At 36.1% G+C, this 15,471-nt stretch overlaps 1 protein-coding gene across 11 annotated transcripts in view; it reads right to left on the reverse strand.

Moving 5' to 3' along the window:
* Positions 1-10,759: 10,759 nt before the first annotated feature.
* Positions 10,760-15,471, reverse strand: part of mitf.S (melanocyte inducing transcription factor S homeolog) — a 163,943-nt gene continuing 159,231 nt past the window's right edge. For 10 of the 11 annotated variants that reach the window (XM_018259302.2, XM_018259304.2, XM_041591124.1 and 7 more), the window contains 3 exons: positions 14,504-14,579; positions 14,149-14,296; positions 10,760-11,698 (listed from right to left, as the gene is read on the reverse strand). In XM_018259302.2, the coding sequence (XP_018114791.1) occupies positions 11,306-11,698; positions 14,149-14,296; positions 14,504-14,579 (617 nt within the window). In that variant the 3' untranslated portion in view covers positions 10,760-11,305. The remainder of the gene's footprint in view (positions 11,699-14,148; positions 14,297-14,503; positions 14,580-15,471) is intronic. The other variant, NM_001172190.1, reaches the window with a different exon arrangement.

Genomic DNA, 15,471 nt, shown 5'->3' on the forward strand with positions numbered 1-15,471 from the left:
ACATGTTGCTCTCCAACACCTTGGATGTTGCTCCCAGTGGCCACAAAGCAGGTGCTTATTTTTGAATTCCTGGCTTGGAGGCAAGTTTTGGTTGCATATAAACCAGGTGCACTGCCAAACAGAGACTATTGTAGGCTGCCAATCGACATAGGGGCTACCAATAGCCAATCACAGCCCTTATGTGGCAGTGCACCCCCAGGAGCTTATGCTTGTGTTGCTCCCCAACTCTTTTTACTGCTCACGGGTGAAAAAGGTTGGGACCACTGCCTTAGACCATGGGCCCACTTTCCAAACTATTATTCCTCCTCTCCTCAGTCAACCTAGTTGTTTTCTTAGTCTATTATATCTTCTTACTATACTTTTTCTTTTATTATTAAGCCTCTTTTTTACTATAAAGAAATAGGCAATATCTGTGAAATAGGCCAAATGGTTAGAAGCAAGAGGGCCACTGACACCTGGGCCCACTGGGAGTTTTCCTGGTATCCCGTTGGGCCAGTCCAACACTGTTTCTGTCCCGTGCTTCACTCATGCTCACTTTACTATGGACTGCATTTACAGGAAAAATATGCTGAATATACATTTTGTACATTTGACTAGATTTATTATAAATGCATCTGCTCTAGTTTGTTTGACAATACCTACAGATATAAAAAATGATTTTTTATCATTGCCCAAACCCCTTCATCTGTGAGTTGCCATTGAGCATCATGGGCTGCTAATGCTGAAGGAATTAGAATATTAACAACAAACAATGCATCACTAAAGTGGAGCTCATGTTTCCTTGAATGCTCCTAACTGAAAGCGAAAGTAAAGTAGGTGAAACAGTCTGACCTTCAGCCAGCAGGCATAAACTGTCAAATGTAATCTCAGTTACAGTGGCAAGAGACTAGCAAAGCTGACCTAATGAACCCAAGAGTTAACTGTTTGCCTCAACCTATAGTAGAGTCATACAAAGGAAAGTCTTTGGCACAATATATAGGCCTACATTTGTGCTGTTAGAAGGAAAGTACCTGCATTTTCCTCATAATGATAGCACATTTGCACAAGGAAGGGATATAATTCTGACAGTTGAGCCAATTCTGAACACTGAGAGAGTATAAAATTACGTGTATGCAGATTCCCCGGGGACATGGATGGATTCTGTTCTCAATCTAGCCTTGGTCACTAACACCCTGATCTTGAAGGCAGAGCCAGCTGCTTGGCTATAAGAGCAGTTCCTGAAATTCCACGACAACACTAACCTTTAGTTGTGTTACTAGCATATTGCACAGTATGGGGGTTAAGGGTAATGAAGAAAGAGATCTTACTAGGCAAAAGTCCATTATTCACCTAGCACAGCAATTCTAGAGAAAGTGTAGACTGAGGATAAAATATTTGGGCTACCTGATCTCAAAAAACTAGACTTGTGGTGACGAATTTTCGGATGATCACTGAGTAGAGAATACTGCTTCTTAAAAGGACAACTTGTTGGGAATAAATAGGTCTATCTTCTGCTTCTATCTCACCCTAAGATCACTTGGTTATCAACCAATGGCATAAAGGTGAAGAATGACTAAACTTTTTGGCATAAATTCATTTGGCCATAAATCTATAAAAATATAACATAGACACAGGTTGGGTTATTGTCAAGAACATGATGAGATGCCGGGGGATTTCGTTTTTAATATGACGGATGATAAGGTCATGTTCTTTCTTTATTATATAATGCAACACACTTCAATACACCCATTCCAATTAGAAGAAAGGATTTCCGCCTAAATATTGGGAAGGGGTTTTTAAAGAGAGAGCAGTGAAGATGTGAAATGTTCTCCCTGAATCAGTGGTACAGGCTGATACATTAAGAAGGGGTTGGATGGTGTTTAGCAAGTGAGGGAATACAGGGATATGGGAGATAGCTCATAGTACAAGTTGATCCAGGGACTGGTCCCATTGCATCTTGGAATTTTTTCCTTCAGATGTTTTTTTTTGCCTTCCTCTGGATCAACTAGCAGTTAGGCAGGTTATATATAGACTTAAGGTTGAATTTGATGGACGTGTGTCTTTTTCCAACCTTGCCTACCATATTACTATGTTACTTCACAACCTGTACAGAATATTGTCTTATTTTTACAGTTGTATAAAGAGAACCAGTCTACATACATCATGTGAAAAACCAAAAATGTATTTTTATTTATTCTATCAAGAACAGTTGAAATGTTTTTCATTGCATACATTAATATTGATTCATATCGAACAAGAGATATGGACCAACTGCACAGTGCTGCTTCCATGAGCAGCATAGTGTGCATCACAATATTACAGTACCAAGCATCAAAGCAAGAGAGCATGTCAATTTCGTCACTGTGTTATCAAGTAATAAAAAGTGCACATACTATCATCTTCCTTCCAGTGCATTTTCTGTGACCACAAATAAAGGCGTGTGTGCTTTGTAATTGTATTATTCTTAACAAGTCCTATCGATCACTAAGGAGCCTTCCAAAAGGCAAAAGAATGGAAGGTCGCCCTTAGCGAGTTTATTGCTAAACTGTAGAAAAAGTACGAAGCAACATTATCTTATTTCATACAATCATTAAGTTGTGTTTTTGGCAAAATGAGAAAGTTTGGCATTTAATGTTTCAATACATTTTATATTAATTTTAATGGTCTGTTGTCAACAACGTCCTTTGGGGCATATTCACTAAAGGCCGAAGTGGCCCATGCTAGCAAAAATTCGCCAGAAATCCCATCCAAAGGGATATCGCCAATTTACTAACAGGCGTAGAGGACAATTCGATAGCGAAAGAGACCATCGCTATCTCATTTTCGCGCCTTATCGCCAGGAGAATTTTCACTCAGGCGAACGATCATTACTCTGCAAATTCACTAAAATGTGAATCTCTTTCACCGGAATTTACTTCACCAGCTGACCTGGCGAACTGATAAAATGAAGCTTCATCCTCCTCAATCTTATATCAGTGACATCATATCCTGTAGGCCAAAAAATTATTAAAATGATAAAAAAAATGCGGCCGTTTTTTAATATTTTAAAGCGGGATTGTCTAAAAGTTGTAACTATTACAAATATTTGTTTTAAACTTTTGTTACCATTTGAGGGGCATGTCACATTTGTTTTAATGTGAACTCATGTCTAGGACAGAGAATCTCTTGTCTTTATTTTGCTTTCTTGGACAATTGCAATAATAAGTGGCCACTTCCAGCATTTGCACCAACATCTCTTATAAAGACGTATATATGATCTATATGTACCCGCCCTATTCAAATTGACCAAATAGCAAATGTACTTACAAAGTTTTCCAATGTTAGTGAAAGTTTGCTATGAAATGCTTGCTCTAAAGAATTAGGGGCCCATTTACTTGGTTCGAGTGAAGGAATAGAGGAAAAATAGTTCGTTTTTTTGGCTACTTCGACCATCGAATAGACTACTTCGACCTTCGACTTCGATTCGAACTATTTGAACTAAAAATCATTTGACTATTCGACCTTTCGATAGTCGAAGTACTGTCTCTTTAAAAAATACTTCGACCCCCTATTTCCCCAACTAAAACCTACCGAGGCCAATGTTAGCCTATGGGGAAGTTCCCCATGGATTTCCTAACAATTTTCTGATCGAAGGATAATCGTTCGATCGATGGATTAAAATCCTTTGATCGAAGGAATTGCGCTAAATCCTTCGACTTCGATATTCAAAGTCGAAGGATTTCAATTCGGCAGTCGAATATCGAGGGTTAATTAACCCTCGATATTCGACCCTTGGCAAATTTGCCCCTTAATGTTAGCAAAACTTCGCCAGCGTCCAGCTACCGAGCCACACAACTTTGCATTTTAGTGAATTATTGTAGTGGCAGCGAATTTGTGCCTGGCGAAGTGGCACGAAGTGTGGCGAATCCTTTGCAGGCAAAATTGCGCCCTTTTGTGAATTTGCCACATCTAAGAAAATATGGAAAATGTTGACTTTTTTTAATCATTACTAAAATGCAATGGAATTGATACATATTTGTTATGTTGTTCAATGCATGAAATTTTGTGTATTATACAGTGTTTGTCAAGCATATTAATATCTTAAATTATTTTACTTTTTGGCACTGGTAATTTTTTGAAGAAGTTTGCAGTTCACACTATTAAGGGCAGCCAATCGGTAACGTTGAGCTTCTGTGCCCGATACAATTGAATTTATGTATAACTATGAATAACTGTTGATTTCTTCCCAGGGAATATTAGTTTGCAGGATCCCAGTGAAATATTTTTTACCTGATACAATTTTGAATATCAACATTTTTTTTCAAAATCTTGGAAAATAAGTTGATTTTCTTTTCTCATTTTAATATGGTAACTGCCGAACGATAAGGAACCTCATTTAAACACGTTTTGTTCCTGATATAAAATATCAACATTTTGTCCAAAAATCTTGACATTTGTATTCCTTCTTTATTTTCCTAGCAATATTAAAACTTTATAAAATATTTTAAATGATGATTTTATTGGATCTATGCGCTGGCAGTTTCAAGATACCTTCACATGATATTGTACCACTGAGTTTCCTGGGATGTACAAAACCCATATTTTTTTGTGATTAGCCTGAAAAAATATGATAACTGTCTACATAATATGGAACGTTATTGTTTATACAACAGAATATGGAACTATATTTCTTCCAGGGGAATTTTTGTTTACAGAATCCCATTTATATACATTTTTGTTCCTGGTATATTTAGAATATCACATTTTTCCCAAAAATCTTGAAAAGTACATTGAAATTTGTATTCCTTCTGTTTTTTCCTAGCAATATTAAAACTTTATAAATTATCTTAAATGATCTAAACTCTGGCAGTTTAAAGATACATTCACATGACATTGTGGGTTCTAGAGATGTACAAAACCCATATTTTTTATGACTTACCTAAATTCAAATTTTCTTACTAAAAATCTTCCAGGCATCTAAGAGAACCTGGATGATAATTTGCATATTCATAACAGAAGTTTAAACATCAAATCACATTAAGGCTCAAAATTAATTTCTGCTGAATACTTTGACCAAATCCCAATCCTCCACAACATGCTGAGATTCAACCAAATCTTAAACTCAGTCCTGGATTCAGTGTGTACTAATGCAAGAGGCCATACCATTTTCTTGTTAGCAGTTGTAATACCTTTATAAATGCATGGTGGTATGACTTATGTTTTATAGCTGCATTCAGCCTTAAGCAAAGTCATAAATACATATATATATATATATATATGTAGTGATAAAAACCAATAGGTCAATGGTTCATGGATCGTACTATGCAGTAAAAAGTTGCCAATATTATCAATATGTTTAATAAAACTGACCACAAATGCATTGTTCTTATAATTTGATCACTGAAACTGAAACTTTATGGGAGTTATTTATCAAAATCTTTCTGAAAACTACTATGACCGAATTCGCACGGATTTCCCTGCTATTTATCAATACATTTTAACAAAAAAAAAAAAAGACTCGATAAAATTGTGGAAAAAATCAAAATCATACATATTTTTTGGCTTTGTCACCGAAACCTGTGACTTTTTCAGATTTGATGCCCTTAACTTGCGACTTTTTCGGATTATCACCTGAAAACCATGAAATCTTAGGATAATTGGATATCTTACAATTACAAATGGGATATCTGCCATTGACTTCTACATGAACTCGGCAAGTCTAATCTGGAGTACTTTTTTATTTGGGGTTTAATATAAACATTCAAGGTTTTTTTTTTCCTACGTAAAAATTGTGTCTTCCCCATTATAGTTTGAGAAAAAAACCGACTTTAGTAAATAACCCCCTAAGTGGATCCGTAAAATGATAAATTGGGTACACCAATAGATGGTTTCATTGGCCAGAATTAAAAAACTGATTTGAATCTGGGAAAAAAATCTGGGACCAAATCACACTAATTGCAAAGTGTTAGATATCATGGAACTTGCCCTTTACATGGCCAGCCAAAATATTAAAATAATTTGCATAGTAGCTATGGAGATATTTCCTTGTAATGTATAACCACCCCAACTTAATGAATTGATCTATTAACCTGAATTTGATTTATTTTCCTGCACTATTATAACCTATATAGGCGGCCAAAGAGATGATCCATTTTACAAAAAAATAAATTTGTGAAATTTACAAACTTACGGCAGCTGGGCTACCCTTCTTATTTATCTTGACAATGACTTCCTTTAACTAAATAAAAAAATTCTGTTAAACTTGTATATTGTACCTGAGATACCGACTAACGATAATACTGCTTCTTCAACTTTTTCTCCATCGTTCTCATGTTAATGTGATTTGAAACCATCACAACTTGACATTTGCTGTTTTTGTGAACCCCAGTAATAAATATGAACATCTTTCATCTTAATCATCCTTCACAGTCTTTTCGAACACTTCAATGAAATCTATAGACAATGTATAAAAAAGTTGGCACTTTATCTACATTAAATTTTGTTTTTCACAAATATGATACATCCCAAGATCAACACAATAAACGCGGAAGCTTTTTTGTTGTTGTTGTCTAAGAGGATATCTGGCTATGCCCAAGTTCACAATTATACGGTGAAATTCCAGTGGGTTTCACTATGACATTCTTCAGTCAGTGCATTCCAAAGGAAAAGCGACTAAATATATAAGGCACTTCATTCTGAATTATTTAGATTTTCTAATCTATGTACTACAAGACAAGTGGTTGTGGTTCCTCCAAATCAAATTAATTAGGCTATTCAGGCCATAACAACATGGCTTAAGCCTGCGAGGCGCCTAACGTGGACAACACACAAGTATGACTATTGTTATTGCATAGGTCTACATCATTTTTACACTTTTACAACATTGTTTTACCTTAAAATTTAAATATACCGATAAGTAACAGTTATCTGAAGATTTATGAGTTTGCGGCAACACCTCCTGAAGAGCCTGCACTTCAGCGCAGATAAATCAATTTCCCAGAAGGCATTTCATATTCTCATTGCTAAACAAACTGACAAAAAAAACACTGAATCATTGAACCAACGAACGTCTTCAGAATCCAATAATCTGTATGATTTCTACCTCTAAAAATAAATATTTTTTTTCTCCAAGCGTCATTTTGCTAAAGTCTAAAAGCTCTAGTTCTTAAACATGTCTATAATTAATACACAAAATATTTCCCAGCTTCTTTGAATGTTTTTTTTTTTCCCAGCAGAAATCGAATATTAATTCTCGAATGCTGCTTGATATTTTCTTAACAATAAAATACAAAAGGTGCTTATCCCCCTTAAAAAAAGTTCATTAAAAAGAATCAATCAAATCGAATTAACCTGTATAAGACAATTTCAAAATAATACAAATTAAAACACTAAAAATGATAGAAAAAAAGTAGATGAAATCTTTATTTTCTAGGGCTTGGTAAAGCATACTATATAAACCGTATGCATTGCCGACCCTTAAACCCTCAAGCAGTCTTATTCTTCCAAATTGGAAGAATATTCTACTTTTACGATGAGGACTAGAATATTATATTGCTCTGAAATAGGAATTAAATCTATAAATATTCCCAGGAATCTCCGTATAAATGAGTGTTGTCTTTAAGAGGAGGCTCTCAACAAAATAATAGGGATTCTCCATAAATTATAAATTTTACTCTATATATTATTATATATGCAAATGAAGGGCTTTATATTTAAACAATTTATGCTGATCTCCACCAGGGCAGTTCATAAAAAAAAGAAAGAAAAAAAAGAGTTGCGTCCAGATATACCATGACCCCATGGTATACTGGTTAACGTTCAAAGGTACAGGTATGGGACCTGTTATCCAGAATTCTTGGGACCTGGGGTTTTCCGGATAACAGATCTTGGATCTTCATACCTTAAGTCTACTAAAAAATCATGTAAATCTTAAATAAACCCAAATAGGCTGGTTTTGCTTTCAATAAGGATTAATTATATCTTAAAAATTTGGATTATTTGATTATAATGGAGTCTATGGGAGACGGCCTTTCCATCATTCGGGGCTTACTGGATACAAGATTTTCCGGATAACAAATCCCATGCCTGTATTTGCAGGCAGCAGAGGGTGCTGAAAAACCGCTTCTAAGAGGGTTCAATATTATGAAAGGCTTTTGGTGGAGGTCCTGACTGGAACAGATTATTGTCCCCCAAAGTCATGGGATGGGGCTTAAACACAAAATGAAATCAGAGGTGGTGTTCTAAGCTGGGAACCCTTTTAGTGCTTAGTGCTCAGCATCTCACTGACTGTAGGTGGGGTGCTGAACGCTTAGAAAATGAAGACGTCTGATAATACACAACCTCAATGGCTTCATTGGCTTCAAACATACTAAATAAATGACAGCATGCCTAAAAAACAATGTTATCACATATAAATGTTATATACCTAGTTGGCTGATGAATTCTGAACATGCATTGCATTGTGGTATGTTATGCATCAATGCAAATTGTTTTTAATTCAATAATTTAAGATACCCGTGTGCACACACACCCTGAAAGCAAAGAGCAGCCCATGAGGGATATATTGTCAGAAATACCTATATTATAACATATACATAATGTAGCAATCCCTGATAGGCAGTAAAGAGCATTGCTAAGACACCCCTAATCTGCTTAAAAAACAGCACAGGCAATAGTTTTAATGGACAAACATGGCAAACACTCATGATTTATTATGTGGGTAAGGAGAATGTTTGGATTTTTAAGATGATCAAGGTCAGACTGGTCTCCAAGAATTTCAGATGATCTGGTGGTACTAGTGGGCTCCACCGTAGGAGAATTCTCATCAGACCATGTTTATTTCTACTGTAGAATTATATTAAAAATGTAACCATTTTGCACTTTCTTTATCTGATTTCTGTTTACCCAAGGAAGTCAGTTTCCATGGTGGGCTCTAGTAGACCAAGTCCAACATTAATGTTAACAGGCAGCTCCATACAAAGGAAAAAACTTAGGGTGAAGATACACAGAAGTACTAGTAGTCAGTAGCTACTTGTCACGGCTACAAAATAGACAATAATGATAACTGACTTTCCTAAGACACTACAAGGAATTCTTAGTATTGTCTATGGCAGGGAATATTGTAGCCACAGCAATAAACTGCTAGTGACTCTGGAGCTACTAGAAGCAGCTAATTCTTGTGGCTACAAAATGCCAAAAAAAAATACCTTGCCACAGACAAATGATGTCCAACTAGCAACCTGTGGACATGGTCTTGTGGTAACATGGGTGTAGTTTAAAGTGGGTGTGGTTTAAAAACATGGAGTGGTTGACACAGACTTCCATTATCGGCCCTCCACCATGTAGATCAGAAAAATACCGTCCCTCTGTATAACAGAAGTTGGACATCACTGCCATAGACAATATTGAAAATTGCCTCTGCTAAAACACATGTAGGGGACTATTTATTAAAGGCCGGATTTATCTCAATATTTTCTGCTACAAACTCTGATCTGCTTATTTATTATAAAATTTTCTCAAAATCTGATTTTCACGATTTTCCATCTAATTTTCGAGCTTTTTTCACCCAAAAACTCAGATTTCTTATGCTTTTTGCCCGAAAACTCTGAAAACTTCGGGGTATTGCACGGAACCCAGCGCACATCAAAAAATCATTGGGACTTCTCCCATTGACTTATATACAACCTCGACAGGTTTGAGATGCCGGATTTTCAGATTCGGACTTTTCCATCCTCTGGGTTTAATAAATTCCGAAAAAAAAATTCGGGATTTTTGCATTCAGTGTTAAGTAAATAATCCCCATAGTGTTTTAGGAAAGCCAATTATCCTTATTGTCTATTGTGTAGCCAAAATGCTGCTACTAGTAGCTCTGTGTGTCTTCACCCTTAGAGTCAGAAGCATCTTCCCATGGAAGAACATACCCATGAAGATAAGCGAGTGTCTGTGATAAGTTGCATTCCATTTGCAAGCATCTATGGATGTTACAACATGGCCTTTCGGTTATCAAATTGTGTAAACATTCTTATTTTTGTATTTGTTGCCCATATAAGATTTGATTTGGTGCCAACAGTAGTTAGTATATTCTCCCTTACGATGCGTTTAATGATATTATTCCCCACAACAAAGCTGTCCCAGAAGTGCATTCTTTTGCAAGCCATCCATCAATATCCACAGATGACTACCTCTATTTAGCTACAGTATCTAGGAAAATGAATGACCCCCTGACCTGAGTGAAGACAAAAATGGTAAAGCTCAGTCTCACATGCGAGTATCATATGATAGAATGGGAATATACAATGAAGACATTGTTGAACCCCTAGGTCAGCTTCTGTGATGGTAACTCATGTACCCTGCAACATTCTTTAAAGCATTTTTTTGGTGAATTGCATTTGTGCAGAACAATCAAACAATTGTAACAAAGATCCGGTTTCTGCCCTATACCTGTACTGTACTCCTGTTCATAGAAGCCTATCTCTGTTCTTCTGCTCTTAGTTCCACCTCTCAACTAGAACTACAAATTCTGTTTCTAAACTCCTTTAATATGATAATTTGCCCAGTATTCTCTCCGTCTGTGTAAAACTGCACATCCCCATACCTCATGTAGAACATTTGCCCCTTCCCCTGATCAAATTCTTGTCCTGGCTCTTGATTCTCCAAAATTCCCCAATAAATATTGTTGCTTAGAGATACTATACACCTATTATTTCAATGAACAGCCTCAGATTCACATTCCGTCAACTTAAAGTACCATTTAAACAAACCGTGTGTTCTGTTCGGTTAAACCATAAAACAAACTTAGAACTTTTGCCATAATACTTTATCATTTTACTCCTGAGCTAATCTATTAAAACCAAATGGCCCAGGAAAAAAAAAAACCTGATTGAGTGTTCATCCATATCTTGTCTTCATATAAATACTCAGAGTCATTTAAAATCATTTTCTTGGGACAATATCACCCAGATGGGTTGAGGTATTCTAAGCATTTCCAAAAGATACTTGTTTCTGTGCCTTCATTTTCATATGACGATGGGAAGTGGTTTGTTGAGAGATTAAACTGAATATATTGACAGTATGGTTATGGTGGAGGGAAGCTGCTTTAAATAGGTTTGATATTCTCCATTAGTCCTGGTATGTACAAATCAGTTTCTCAAAATACTTTGGAGGCAACCCAATTCATAAAATACACCAAAAGTCTTTACAAAAGTCTAAAAAAAAAGTGCTGGCCTATAGGGCAAACACAACAAAGTTTCTATGAATTGAACTATCCAGAAAGCTAGATGAAAAGTTATCTACTGCTCTGAAACAATATAAGAATTACAGTTTATAAGAGCATGTCCTGCGGCATGTGCTAACAGTGATCATTTTCTTCCATGCTGATGCTGCTGCTTCTGCTGCTTGTTTTGGAGGCCCCAGGAGATATGGTGTGATATGGGTCATTTACTCTTGGAGAAAGTGTATCGTCCATGAATATGTCTTCCAGTTTAGAACCCAGCTTGGTGGCGATACTGTAGGCTGTTGGGGAGTCAGTCATGTTTCTCAGGTTGTTGCTGAACGTGATGGTTCCGTCGGTAAGATCTAAAGTGGTCGTGACGGAGAGATCATGGTGGTTTTGCAGCATCTCTCGATTGCAACTGTCAAGCATTGGCTCTTGTTTAATGACTCTGTTGACAAGGTCTGTCGAGCAGAGGCCGGTAGAAGGCATAATAGAGAGGCCGTGTGCGCGAGCCTGCATCTCTAGCTCCTGAAAGATAAAACAAATCACATTTCAACCAGAAATAAAACATTCCCTTGAACAAGAAGAATTTGAAGGAGAATTTGCTCCAACACAAAAAGTTGGGGCAGTAGTTGCAATTACTACCGTGGACAATATCTTGATGGAGTTTTTATGTTGTCCCCATGTTTATGTTTCTTGTCCTACTAGTCAGTTAACTAGTTACTGATTAACGTGACCTTATGTATGCCTGTGGTAAGGAAGTTAGACCATAAATCCACAGGGTTGTTAGTGTGGATATTGAAAAATGTGTGATAAATTATATTTAAAAGAACCAATATGCTGGCACTTGGTTAGCTGAACATCTAGAAAAAGTCTTCAACCTGTGACCGCAGAATACTACATTGGGGGGTCCATTTATCAAAGGTCGAATTTTGAATTCATGTGAATTCTATTTAATTTGAATAAACTCACAATTCGACTGAGAGAAAAAGTGTGAATGTCTAATATTCAATCGAATGGTTCCAACCGGAAAATCTTAATCATATTCGATTCGGACAAATTAAGTTTTTCTCCAAAAAACAACTTGAATGTTAGTAAGGCTATTAACTCAACGGACCTCTGCCAGTGACTTGAACATGAACTTGGCTGGTTTTAGATGGCGAATATTGGAATTAGGACTGTTTACATCTCACTTTCAAATTTAGATTCGAATAGGGGGATTAAAATTCAAATGTGTGAATTTTTAAACTCGAAAATTCAGATTTACTATTCGACCCTTGATAAATCTGCCCATAAGACCTAACATGTATAATGCATATAGACTTAAAAAAAAGAAATCCTTTCATAGTGGAATATCTGTTGCATCCAAATCTCTTTACTGATGTGTTGGAATAAAAATATACAATATATGACACATGTCAGCATCAATTACTAAAAAGGACTCAGCGAGGTGAAATATCTGTTGCATAACATTTTGAACACCCTTTTAGGTGTCGGTTGGTGAAATATTCTTTTTGTTTGGCTAATTGCTCTTTGAACTGAACAGTGAACAGCAATGAGTCAAGTGATACACCAAGCATGCCATTAAGTTATGAAAAAGAAAAGAAATTTAAATGAGAATTCCTTAAGCAAAACTGAAACATACAGTATATCCCAGAGTCAAACAGTTTTCTGGATCAAACCCCACCTAAGCCAGTTATTTGGGTATTTACAGGTTAAAGCTAGGGATGCACCAGAATCCAGGATTCGGTTCGGCATTCGGCCAATTTCAGCAGGTTGTAGATTCGGCCGAGTCCTTGTGCCTGGCCGAACCGAATCCGAATCCTAATTTGCATATGCAAATTGTGGTGAGGGTGGGGATTCACGTGACTTTTTGTTACAAAACAAGGAAGCAATTCAATTTTTTCCACTTTTTCCTTTCCTTTTGGTTCGGTATTCGGCCAAATCCTCCAAGATGGATTCAGGGATTTGGCCGAATCCAAAATAGTGCATTGGGTGCATCCCTAGTTAAAGCTATAACCATGTGTTTTGTCATTCCTGAAAAAGTAATCTGCTTGCATGGTCACCAGCCATAGGCTAGGACCACTTGGTGACTAGTTTTGGAGCACTAACAAAGGCAGCATTTGGCAATGGCCCTATCACATCAATGCTGACCTTGAAGGAAGGCCTACAGCAGGGTTGTCCAACCTTTGGGCTTCTCTGGGCCACATTGGAAAAAGAAAAATTGTCTGGGGCCACACATGAAATACACAAACACTTTTGATTTGTAAAATTAAAGAAAATACACAGAAAAGAACTACAATACCAGTTGGATAAGGAATATGGGACACCTGAATATTAAAGAGACTTATTATTATATTATTATTACTACTAACTTGGCAATGGGCGTACTCCATAGGTCACCACATTGTTACAACCTGGCATAGTAAGCCTGTTCCTAACAAGACGACAGACTGAGGTGGTTAATGTGTCCACAAAGTGTTATTTCATTCTCATTTTATCTGTATTTCCATATATTTGTTTCTTAATTTATTTCTTTTTTTCCCTTCTCTTCCTTTTCTCTCTCCTTCAAGCTGGGCCGCATTCATATCCATCCTGGGCTGCAGGTTGGACACCCCTGGCCTACAGTGATGATATCATTAAGGTTGTCTGATCAGTCAAACAGTAGAATGATGGCTAATAACCTTTTCTGGACACCAGGACCCAACCCACCATAAGAACTTTGGAAGTGTCACCTGCATCATTCCATAGACTCACTACAATCTTTGGAGGAGGACACATTTTGATTAATACAAGGTGGAGGTCTTTGGAGAAGAACACAATTTAATAAATAAAAGATGGAGAATTGAAGATATGTAAAAAAAAAAATGGCGATAGACTTTCTTTGCAAGGGCCATCTTTCCCAAAGGGGTTTTAAACTGCTGGCTGAATTGAGGGTTATTATATCAGGGATGCTGTCATTTAAGAAGCTCACAAACCTGTATCCTCAGGAGCAGATGCCGGTTGGCATGCTCCAGTTTCTTCTGCTTATTCTCAACCTCTTTTGATCGATGTTGTTCTCGTTGCAGTTTGCGAATGTAATCCACTGAGGCTTTCAATATCGTTCCCTTGTTCCACCTCATGTCACTGGAAAATACAGTTCAATGTGGAATATTAACATTATGCATCAATTTAATATTTATATAAACATTAGTAGTGTTTCTGAAGCAAACCAGTGCAGGGCAACACTACGTTATATTATTATTACTTTAAAACAATCTAATTTTTGAGGTTTCTGTTCCTCTAATGCATGCTGAGCTTAATGTAAGGTCAATATGAACAGGTTTTACTTACGGGTCATTCGATTTGGGTATTAAAGTGCCTAATTCTTTAATGCGATCGTTGATGTTAAATCTTCGCCTTCTTTCAACTAAAAAATAAAATAAAATAAAATATTGAGATTATAACGCTAAGAATGCCGATGCCGACTAAAATGCAGCCTATAATTCCCTGTACGGACACAATAACAGGGAAGAGAAAAAACCTTTATGACTTTTGTAAAATGAAAACCCTCCGAATCATATCCTCGTTTGTAATAGATACTGTAAAAAGGAGAATTTATTTGCAGAAAGTGCCACTAGGTGGAGCACTTGCACTTCATGCTCCATTTTTTTTTATTCGCAAAGAACAAAAGTCATTATTACAATTTAAAATTGGACATAGAATCCAAAATCGCTTTCTATTATATATATATATATATATATATATATATATATATATATATATATATATATATATATATATATATATATATATATATATATATATATATATATATATATATATATATATATATATATATATATATTGGTATGGGACTTGTTATCCAGAATATTCAGGAACTGGGGTTTTCCAGATAAGAGATCTTTCTGTAATTTTTATCATCATGCCTCAAGTCTACTAAGAAATAATTTAAACATGAATTTAACCCAATAGACTGGTTTTGCTTCCAATAAGGATTAATTATATCTTAGTTGGGATCAAGTACAAGGTACTGTTTTATTATTACAGAGAAAAAGGAAATCATTCTTAAACTATTCAAATTAGTTTAACGGTCATCAGGTAATTTGCAGTTTTCTGGATAACAGGTTTCTGGATAAAATATCACATACCGTAATAAGCACAATAAATCACTTAGTGGCCCCTTTCCCATGCTTATGCCCAAGACCTCTTTTCTGTATCTTATACAATGTAGCACTTGATTCTGATCAGTTTTATTCTCATGAACTCAACTTATCAATTTTATTTATGTAGTTGCCCCC

The sequence above is a fragment of the Xenopus laevis genome, chromosome 4S, assembly GCF_017654675.1.
Source record: "Xenopus laevis strain J_2021 chromosome 4S, Xenopus_laevis_v10.1, whole genome shotgun sequence".
Taxonomy (NCBI): domain Eukaryota; kingdom Metazoa; phylum Chordata; class Amphibia; order Anura; family Pipidae; genus Xenopus; species Xenopus laevis.